Raw genomic sequence first — 9,535 nt, forward strand, 5'->3', positions numbered from 1 at the left:
TAATTTTAATTGTCTTATGTTAATAACTTTTCTTTTCAGGATCAACTGGTAGCAGCTGCAGATCATTACTTGAGCGCCATCGATGGAAAGTCGAAGGAATTTGCTGGTGTGACTTACACAGTTCTGAAGGAGAAGATCAGCTCAGTCCATGCCTGTGGATACTTTGACAAGCCGTCTGTGGAACCTGCATCAGAGGCACCTGTGGAAGCTGTAAGTTCATTGCTGATTGCCTTGATTCCGAAGTTGCTATCTAGTAGTTTGCTAAAAGTGGATATTGGTTACTCTCCAGGTTGAAGCTCAGGTGGAAGAGTTGCAAGCTGAGGTTCCTGTAGAAGAATCCGTCCCAGTGCCCGAAGTGGTCAACCCTACATTCCAGGCTCCTCAAGGTACTATTAAGTGTAAAACATCAGTCTTTGATGAATGTCTTAGTTAAATACCAGAACAATTTATATTTACTTCTTATTTCTTTCAAACAACTTATTTGGTGCAAGCTTTAAATCTTGCACAGTTCTGGTGTTAAATTGGGAATTTCATTTTGCTTGTGCAATAGCTGTGTGGTTTGCTGCTAGAATTCAGTCAATCTCATTTTAAACCTCACATCTTAGGACAACCACCTCAGTCCGAACTGCCAATTCAGCAACCACCTCAGCCAACTCCTGATGGTGGATTATACTATACTAATGTCAATCCTGCTGCTGTCTACTCAGACGCGGCCCTTCCAGTTCCTCAGCATCAAATACCAGTGCAACCACAAGTCCAGGTTCCCCTTAGACCACATGATGTTATCAATTCTGTCACAAGTGGAACCTTCAACTTCCTGCAGGTACTGTTTTAAGTCCCCACTATCGTGCATAATGCTTTCCGTGTGACTTCTATTAACATTTTCTTTTCTTACAGGAGTCTGAACTGGATTCACCTGACCCATCACTACCCCAACCTTCACATCAAATGCCACCATCTGCAATTCCAACACAGACTTTCACTAATCAGAATTTCCCTGGCCAAGTCAATCCCCCACCGGCATCTGCTGTTCCCATGTTCCACCCTCAACATCAACCACCCCCTCACATTCAGCCTGTTCACACTCTTCCTGGTGAAAATTTCAGTGCTGCTAATCAAAACGCCCTCCCCATCCCTCAATCTCATCTGCCCCCTGTCTCACCACCTAATGCAGGTAACCCCCCACCTGGCATGCCATACCAACAGCAAATGTACAGCCCTCATTCAGACCGTTACGACCAGTCAAGAAATGAGCATGTGGTAAGTTTTTGTCTTTGTTACCCAAATTGAAATATGAAGGGCTGCTTTTTGTAACTACTTTTGTTTATTTTGCAGAATGACAACCATGTTGACTCTTCACAAGCAGAGCAGACTACACAGTCTACTCCACCCCAGAATATCAATAACAAATGGCCCAATGATACTGATGACTGGAACAACCAGAACAATGATGACTGGAATTCTCAGAACCAGAATGAGTGGTCCCAAACTTCAAACAACAATGATGGTAATTAATTTTATCCTTTATGACTAATACCCTCCATTTTTTATTTTTTTTTGTTCTTTGTGGATTTTGGTGTCTTATTGTTTGACTTTGTTGCTCTAGGTGGCTATCAGACTCAGCGGAGAGACAGAGGGGACCGTGATCAGCGTGGCAGAGGGAAGCCACGCGGCACCTTCAATGGTTACGGTGGTCGCGGCCGAGGTGGCAATGATAGGCCGTACCAGAATGACCGACAGCAAGGTGGCTACTATCGCAACAACAATGGTGAGGGTGGTACCTTCTACCAGAACGGCTACAACAAGGACGGACAAGGTGGCTACAGAGGTGGACGAGGTGGTGGCATGGATCGGCCGAGGCCTAACCGCGGCGGCATGGACAGAGGAGGTGGGTTTAGTCATTTGCGTTTTTCAGTTCAGGTCACTGTTAGAACTGGTTCTAATTCCAAGCTGTATTTATAGGTCCAAGAGGTGGCCCACGAGGAAACTCGCGAGGACGCGGTGGCGGCGGATTCAGGGGAGGCCAATCAGGCCAAGGGGTACCGACCGGTGGTCCGGGGCCTAAGCAGTAGTGCATCCGAGCACACAAGACACGACCGACTCAATAGTCAGCTTCCACAGCATTTTGGCTGACAGCTGCAACATGGCTTTGGACCAGTCTCAATAATGTGAACTTTCTGTTAATCGTATTTCTTAACTATTGTTTGTTAGCATTGTATATCATGTTAAAAAGTTCCTTATAATTATTTTTAATTCCCACGACTGGCTGGCCTCCAGCAAAAGAAGCACACTTGCACTTTTATGAAGACTTCTGACTGTGTTTGTTTAGCTGGAGTATGTAGTCTATCTCTTGAAATGGGCTGTGTATGCTTGAGGTTAGCCAATCATACAGCATGGCTTAGCTCAACATCTAAAGTATTCAACTGCCATCAGCAGTATCCCACATGGCAGCAATAATATGCAACTCCAGTGAAATATGGAACAATTTTTATTTTATAAAAAGTACAAAAAAACAGTATACATTATTCCAAAAAAAATGTAAAAAAAAATAGGCAATGTATTTCTGTGCTAAGTGCCAGGCGTAGCATTTTGTGTGGAGACTGCAGTTCAGTTTTAAAGCATGGGAATATTCTAGCAGGAATGTTAATTGTTGCTGTTCAAACCTATTGCTGTCTACATTCTACATTTCCATTGTATGCTTTTTTTTTTCTTTGTATTTAATGAATGTGATAATTCATTCTTTATTGTTGATATTTAGTTGTTTCCACTGCCGATCCACAAGTGAAACATCTTCCATCATAATAAAAGTACTTTGCAACAGAATTAATTTTGTTTTCATTAGCACTTGCCTCCGCTAATACTAGTAAATAACCATTTGTTTAAAACTAATCACATGCCCCTAATCGCATTTGGTATCAGTGTGATGAGTGTACACTTATGACAAAGTTGCATCATAACTGGGCTTCAAAAAATACAACTTCAGATGGGAATAAAATCAATATATTGAGAATATATATACACAATAAGGATAATGTATACCATCAACACAACCAAGAGCCCACAGTTTGGAGTAAACCAATTTGGAACTAATGATTGTGGTGTTGGCATAGGACAATTGAGTAGGCCATTAGATTTCTATCAGAATACAGCTTCTCCCCTGTGAGCTCTATAATACAGTCCTGACATGGCTTCTTCCAGAGCTCTCAGACAACTGATGTTGGAATTGTATCCTCCGGCCCTTTCTTCTTCCGAAGCACTTCTGATGTGAGCTAAGAATCCATTCTGATCAACATCTAGCAGGGTTGGGGGAGCAGGGCCATCAAATATTCTTTGAGGAGGTTCATAGTGGAACAGCGGGGTATCATCTGTTCTTGGAACTGGAAGAAACTCAACATGACCACTTCCCCTTCCAATTTGGATTCCAGTGGAGAACTGTGTGGCTCGTACAGCAGGTGCAGGGACAGAACTGGCTTGAGCAGCTTGAGAAGCAGCATCCTGAGCTCGACTTTCAGCAAATGTTTGAACAATATTCCTCGCGTTCCCCGTAGAAAACATAAGCTCATCTATCAAGGCTTCCTTGTTCCTGATTTTTCTTCGTTTCTCTTCCTTTTCTTCCATTGCTAACTGGGCACGTCTTGCTTCTTCCATTGCAGCCTCTTGCTCAAGAAGAGCCTCCAGCTCAGCTTCCTCTCTTCCAGCCTGAAAACAAAAATGGAAAGAGTTAACACCAATTTAAATTATTACAAGGACAAGACAATTAAGAAAACAATATAATAAACAATCTTTACCCTGGCCTTGTTTTTCAAAATAAGTTCCCGATTCTCTTTTTTGAACTTTTCAATCTTTTTATTTGTTTCTAGTTGATCAATGTTGTTGACCAAATTAAAAATAATGGTTTCTACTTCCTCTAGGTAGTCGTTGTAGTCCCTGAGAGTTGCAAAATCCTCCTCCTTCTTATTGAAGTCTCTTAATACTCGACGCCTGATATCAACCTCCTTTTCAACTTGAGAATCCTCAAACAGTTGAACTCGGAAATTGCTTCTACGGAGTGCAACACCACACTCAGGACAATTTCCTGATCCTGCGCATTAAACAAATTAGAGGACAATAACAGTACCACTTGCTGACAAGAAGTAAAGACTTAGGCAATAACAGACAACAAACCTTTAAGGAAAAGAAGATCGACACAACTCTCACACAACCCATGGCCGCAAACATTCACAAGCAACTTCAATGATGGGTTACGATATTTTGTGGTTTTGCAACGAGGACAAGCTATGTCCATGTCCATCTTGAATTAAAAGCTGGAAAAATACAAAACAAAGATAATGAGTGTAGATCATGAATGAACGGCGAGGAATGCTTGCAAGAATTAAAATAATTTTAAATTAGATCGGAAAGACATGACGTGACAAAGTCATATGCACGCCACATCTGAGGTAACATATTTCAAGCCTCAAAACACTTTCAGGTTAGCGGCACTATTACAGAGAAAATATTAGAAATACACACTGTGATGACGTTTTGCTGATGAAGGCTGGACTTCCACTGGCAACGTCTCTTCTTATGAGTCCAATAATGAAAAGATTCATACACAATTCAATCCATTTTCATGCAAAACTAGGACTTTCAGATTGACAACGAAAACAAATGTTGTGGCAAAACATCAAGTATTTCTCAACAGAATGCCGTCCGATTCATATTCACTCTGCCGACTCACTGCCTTGCGGACTGTATGCTTCCGGATACTTCACCATAACTGAATTTATATTTTGTTATGGAGGCATTTATTTGAGCGTAACTTGAGTGGAGTATCATATTTTTATATTTTCTTATTAATCCTATCCTATGACCACAAAGTTTCACTTGTAATCTGACTGAAGGAGGAGATCAAGAAGATTTACCTTTGTAGGTTGGTAAAGTCAAGTTGTCGTCTGCTAGATATGATATGATGATGTTATTCTCCTCAAACGAGTTGTTACAAACTTGTCATGCCGATTTTTTGCAGTGAAGTGCCATATCCTCCTACTTAGTTTGAAATATTAATATCAATATTTATTACAAAGAGTTCTAATTGCAGTAAGAATAAAGATTTAAAAAACTATCTAAACTTCTCATACACTTTGATAGCCTCGCCTCCCCACCACTTTAACTACTTATTTAACTGCTTATTCACATTACAGGCCAAACAACGGAATACGCCACTGATTTTTGTGTCAACGCACAAGTGTGACTCAACTCTGATCTTTGGGCTGCCAGTAGTTGTCTGGTGTGCTGCAGTGAATAATTTGCACTGTAATCTGATTGTTTCTCCATTTCTACTAGTTTAGAGTCTCGTATTTAACTTCTACTAAGGTTTTACTTGACGTCATCATGAGTTTCCTAAGTAAAGTGTTTGGGGGCAAGAAAGAAGACAAAGCCCCCTCAACAGGAGAAGCTATCCAAAAACTTCGCGAAACAGAGGAAATGCTCATCAAGAAGCAAGATTTTCTTGAAAAGAAAATTGAACAAGAAATCGCCACTGCTAAGAAAAATGGACAGAAAAATAAGAGAGGTTAGTGACTCCGTACTAACCTTGACCTTGTAAAATCTCTTCATTACTGTAGAATTAGCTTAGAAAAATGTTATAAACTATATCTGAAGTGTGCTGCACTCATCTTGTGTTTTTTTATTGGCACTTACTTAAGCAATGCTACGACTGTCATATGTCACAGACTGTGTTTGTGTAATCCATGGTTTTTGTCACTTTCTGTTCTTTAGCGGCACTTCAAGCACTCAAGCGGAAGAAGCGGTATGAGAAACAGTTGCAGCAGATTGATGGAACATTATCAACTATTGAAATGCAGAGAGAAGCTTTAGAGGGTGCCAACACTAATACAGCTGTTCTCACAACAATGAAAGATGCTGCGGACGCCCTCAAAGCTGCTCACAAACACATGTAAGACTTTTTGTATTTGTTAGCTTTAGGCTCCTTTTTGTTTGTTTCTATTACTGAAGCTGTTTAATTGGAGGTTTTGTATACACTGTTTTATTTTAGGGATGTCGATCAAGTTCATGATATGATGGATGACATTGCCGAACAGCAAGATGTAGCTAGAGAAATTTCTGATGCCATATCCAACCCAGTTGCATTTGGTCATGATATTGATGAGGTGAGTTCAATTTATCAAAGCCATTGCCATGCTGTATTTGTTTCTTTTTCTATTACGTCAGTATTGTGTCTTCAAATGTTACAAATATCTCCACTGCCTCACAATTTTCAGGATGAGTTGGAAAGGGAACTAGAAGAATTAGAACAAGAAGAATTGGATAAGGAACTGCTTGACATTGGACCAACAGCTGATGAATTGCCTGAAGCACCCAAGACAGAATTGCCCAAGGTTCCTGCATCAACATCGAAAGCAAAATCCAGTATGTAGCATGATTCGATTAGTTTTGGATCTCGTGACAAGGTGATCAAAATGATCTTATTTAATTAATCATGTTTGTTTTCCGTTTTAGAAAAAGACGAGGACGATGAAGATATTCTTCGGGAAATGCAATCTTGGGCCTCATAAACATCAATTTATTTATTTTAAGTTGATTCTGAATTTTGCAAATGTAGGTATGTGAACCTGGTGGGTCAAATCATATGCTTTCCGGTTGCACAGACATGCTTTATCAATTTTCTTTGTTGGGCAAGCTTCAATGTTTAAAGGGTGTGACAAGAAGTGTGAAATTTTCCCCTTGGCAACTTGCTAGTTAAATTTCCTTATTAACATAAAATGGCTTAATATAATTTCTTTAATATTTACTTGATTAAAATGCTATTTTTGATTTAAAGGATATTAATTGTTTATCTGCAAAGTTGTTCCTTAAGAATAATATGTACAGTGTGTTTTGGTGATACTTAAACGATGATGAGTATTTTATTTTATTTAAGTGAAATACAGCAAATTCATTAGCTGAAGGGCATTACTGGTTAAAACTATTTGCTGCGCTACTAGATGTCAAGAGAGATTTCCAAGGGCAATCATTGTTGCATGTACATATTACTGAAGACATCACCAGTTGGAACTGAGTTCTCTTAAAATTCTGTGCTCTCTCTCACATAACCGATCCTTCCTATTATACTTCAGAACTGAGGCTTGCCTGTGAAATTGTTAACCTTTTTTTTAAATGTGTATTATTCTGGTCTGCCATAATCTAGGCAAAGTTTGCTGGATAATTTATTTTAGCCATTCTATAGACATTACTTTTACCCACTAAACATAAGTATGTGTTATGTGTGTGAGAGCATAGATAGATAAATATATGTTGATGACTAAGTTCTGTTATTGATTTACTATCTTATCAGGATCAACATTGCTACCATTTCTGTTAAATTCATGGTAGTGGCAATATTTGTTCGATCTTCTCCAGAGAGGGCAAAGTCTGTATTTGCAAAATTTGAAGAACTAATAGTTACTCTTGCCAATTAATGAAATATTTAAGTTCTGGGCATCTCATGCTTTTTCTTTTTCTTTTTTTTTTGTTAATTTGGAACTGCAGCAAATTTTTGAGGAACAGAACAGCGCTTTTGAATGTAGTTTGATGATAGTTTGTAAAGATTTTAATTTTAACTTGTGACTCTTAAATGATCCTATTATATTATTATAGAAATTGTAGAGGCAATGAGAGACAATTATTTTTTTAAAAAGTTATTTCAAAACTTGAGTCATTTTGGTCCTTCTTCAGTGAAGATAGAAAATGACATTGTAGTGTGATATTTTTCTGTCTAAGCTTGTTGAATGGTATAATTTTAAATAATTCTTGCAGCCATGCCCTAATAAAGTTGCTTGTTAATCAAGTGGTGTTCTACATAAATCCATCCAACAAAGCGGTATCAAATTATTGATCCATAGGTTGACTAGCACTCAGTAACTACATGAGACTCATGGTCACTCAGTCAATATTTAATGAACCTGTGATTTAGCATTCAAATTTTGTATATTAACTGTAAACTATCAGAACGGTCTTGCTGACTATTCACATGTATGAAGGCTTTCATTATATTTGGCTTCATCATAGAGATTGACAGCACCTGGCCTCTATGTCTTCTAACATATTATTTCTTTGTAAATTTGTTCATGTCTGTATTTATGACACTTTGTTTTCTTATTATGGGATTGTTCATTGATGCTAGTTCACAATTGTGTGCTGCATTTGTGGCATCCCTTTTAGCACTTTTTAAAAAGCCTTATCATTTTAAGATTATAATTGGGATTTTGGCAGTTTTTATTCATAGAAAATCAATAAATATACTGTTTTCACTCACTTTTTGAACACTGGGTCTTATTTTGATTGCCTCTCTTCAAATGCTTTCTTGAACTGCAATTCTCTTAAATTTTGGTTTTCTGACATTGCAGAGTCTTACACCTTGGAATGTGAAAAGTAAATTCTCCTGTATGGACCATGTGAACTGTCCCAAGCAAATTAGTAATGTGCATGTTTTTACTTTCACCCAATGTGAGCAGTTGTAGTGTGGGACCTTGACTGGCGATAGTTGGCAAGTGACAACGGTCAACGGATGGCACATTGCCCGTTATTATTAAACACTGAGTTCAACCCCCCACACCCCTCAAATTGTCAATGCGCTTAGAGCCCTCGATGAAGTCGAATGCTCAAAAATATAGAAGAACTGGGCGTACAGACAAGCGAGCTGTGCAAGGGCAGAGCGACGAACCTCGCCCCGCTCTGTCTCTGGTGCCGTCCGCGTCCCCCGGTCCGGTACTGCAGTACAGTGTACACGTACTGGGCACTGGGCACACCTGGGACAAGTCAGAGAGACAAGCACTCGGGGCGCCCCGGCTAGCCCCGGCAGCCCCGGCCCGGCTGGTTCCCGGGGCGGGGGCGGGGGCGGGCGGCCTAACGGGACCCAGGGCTGGTATAAAGTCGCGGGCTGCGGAAGCACCCTGCAGTTTCTGTGCACGCCGCCGCCACGCTCCACCATGACGGCCTCCACCATGTCCCTCGTCGCGATCGCCGCCGTCGCGGCCGTCGTCGTCCTGGCCGCGTCCCCGTCGGCCGCCGCGCCCCAGAGCATGGCCAACTTCGGCAAGGGCAACATCAACGCGTACCTCATGGACCCCATGCTCGTCAGGAAGACCATCTCGTGCGTGGAGGGCGTGGGGCCCTGCACCCGCCTCGGCAACAGCCTGAAGAGTGAGTAGACGGTCATCGTGTGCTGCCGCGGGCTGCTTTCCGTAGCAGCAGCAGCAACCCCGCGCGGCGCGCTGCTCAGTGCGCCTCGTGCGCCAGGCCAGAGACAGCTTTCCCCCTCCCCAGGACCCCGTCAGACCCCGTGCGGGTAGGCAGCTCGGCCGCACGCCTGGCATGCGGTACAGTATTCCTGCCTGTAACGAGACAGCCACTGCGCTCGCCGCCGATCAGCTCGCCGGGGCCGGGCCGTCTAAAATCCTCTTACGCATCTTATTATTTACCGGCCGAGCATGCTGGGTCGCTGCGCCCTTTCGAAAATCGGGGCGGACAGAAGAGCAGGGCGTGGTGGGGCGGG

The 9,535-nt window shown here is 41.4% G+C and overlaps 4 protein-coding genes across 5 annotated transcripts in view; 3 read left to right on the forward strand and 1 right to left on the reverse strand.

Annotated features, from left to right (window-relative positions):
• Window positions 1–39: 39 nt before the first annotated feature.
• LOC113204703 (caprin homolog) lies at window positions 40–2,823 on the forward strand (the record flags this gene model as incomplete). 2 transcript variants are annotated; one of them, XM_052273047.1, is given in 7 exon segments in its annotated part: window positions 40–210; window positions 290–386; window positions 606–823; window positions 898–1,260; window positions 1,336–1,507; window positions 1,607–1,888; window positions 1,963–2,823. In XM_052273047.1, coding segments are annotated over 7 exon segments (1,413 nt in total), but the record flags the coding sequence as incomplete, so codon positions are not given.
• Window positions 2,824–2,984: 161 nt separating this feature from the next.
• Window positions 2,985–4,706, reverse strand: LOC113204704 (CDK-activating kinase assembly factor MAT1). Its single transcript, XM_026419969.2, has 4 exons — window positions 4,513–4,706; window positions 4,165–4,304; window positions 3,789–4,081; window positions 2,985–3,699 (listed from the first exon to the last, which is right to left on the reverse strand). Exons 2-4 carry the CDS (start codon window positions 4,289–4,291, stop codon window positions 3,139–3,141), a joined length of 981 nt encoding a protein of 326 aa, XP_026275754.1. The 5' UTR covers window positions 4,292–4,304; window positions 4,513–4,706; the 3' UTR covers window positions 2,985–3,138.
• Window positions 4,707–5,183: 477 nt separating this feature from the next.
• LOC113204705 (charged multivesicular body protein 4b) lies at window positions 5,184–8,304 on the forward strand. Its single transcript, XM_026419971.2, has 5 exons — window positions 5,184–5,554; window positions 5,761–5,938; window positions 6,038–6,152; window positions 6,264–6,411; window positions 6,502–8,304. Exons 1-5 carry the CDS (start codon window positions 5,374–5,376, stop codon window positions 6,555–6,557), a joined length of 678 nt encoding a protein of 225 aa, XP_026275756.1. The 5' UTR covers window positions 5,184–5,373; the 3' UTR covers window positions 6,558–8,304.
• Window positions 8,305–8,451: 147 nt separating this feature from the next.
• The window catches only part of LOC113204711 (putative odorant-binding protein A10), a 2,149-nt gene continuing 1,065 nt past the window's right edge, over window positions 8,452–9,535 (forward strand). The window contains exon 1 of the mRNA XM_026419977.2: window positions 8,452–9,183. Within this exon, the coding sequence (XP_026275762.1) occupies window positions 8,970–9,183 (214 nt within the window). The 5' untranslated portion in view covers window positions 8,452–8,969. The remainder of the gene's footprint in view (window positions 9,184–9,535) is intronic.

The sequence above is a fragment of the Frankliniella occidentalis genome, unplaced genomic scaffold (assembly GCF_000697945.3).
Source record: "Frankliniella occidentalis isolate FOCC.00 unplaced genomic scaffold, Focc_3.1 Scaffold7, whole genome shotgun sequence".
NCBI lineage: Eukaryota > Metazoa > Arthropoda > Insecta > Thysanoptera > Thripidae > Frankliniella > Frankliniella occidentalis.

Bases quoted from the DNA above. Each gene is read 5' to 3' on its own strand.
- LOC113204704 (XM_026419969.2), bottom strand. From the start codon at position 4,291: ATGGACATGGACATAGCTTGTCCTCGTTGCAAAACCACAAAATATCGT. The intron at 4,082-4,164 runs GTTTGTTGTCTG...TTTAATGCGCAG, and splicing joins CGATCTTCTTTTCCTTAAAG to GATCAGGAAATTGTCCTGAG. The intron at 3,700-3,788 runs GTAAAGATTGTT...TTTTGTTTTCAG, and splicing joins TTTTGAAAAACAAGGCCAGG to GCTGGAAGAGAGGAAGCTGA.
- LOC113204705 (XM_026419971.2), top strand. From the start codon at position 5,374: ATGAGTTTCCTAAGTAAAGTGTTTGGGGGCAAGAAAGAAGACAAAGCC. The intron at 5,939-6,037 runs GTAAGACTTTTT...GTTTTATTTTAG, and splicing joins AAAGCTGCTCACAAACACAT to GGATGTCGATCAAGTTCATG. The intron at 6,153-6,263 runs GTGAGTTCAATT...CACAATTTTCAG, and splicing joins TTGGTCATGATATTGATGAG to GATGAGTTGGAAAGGGAACT.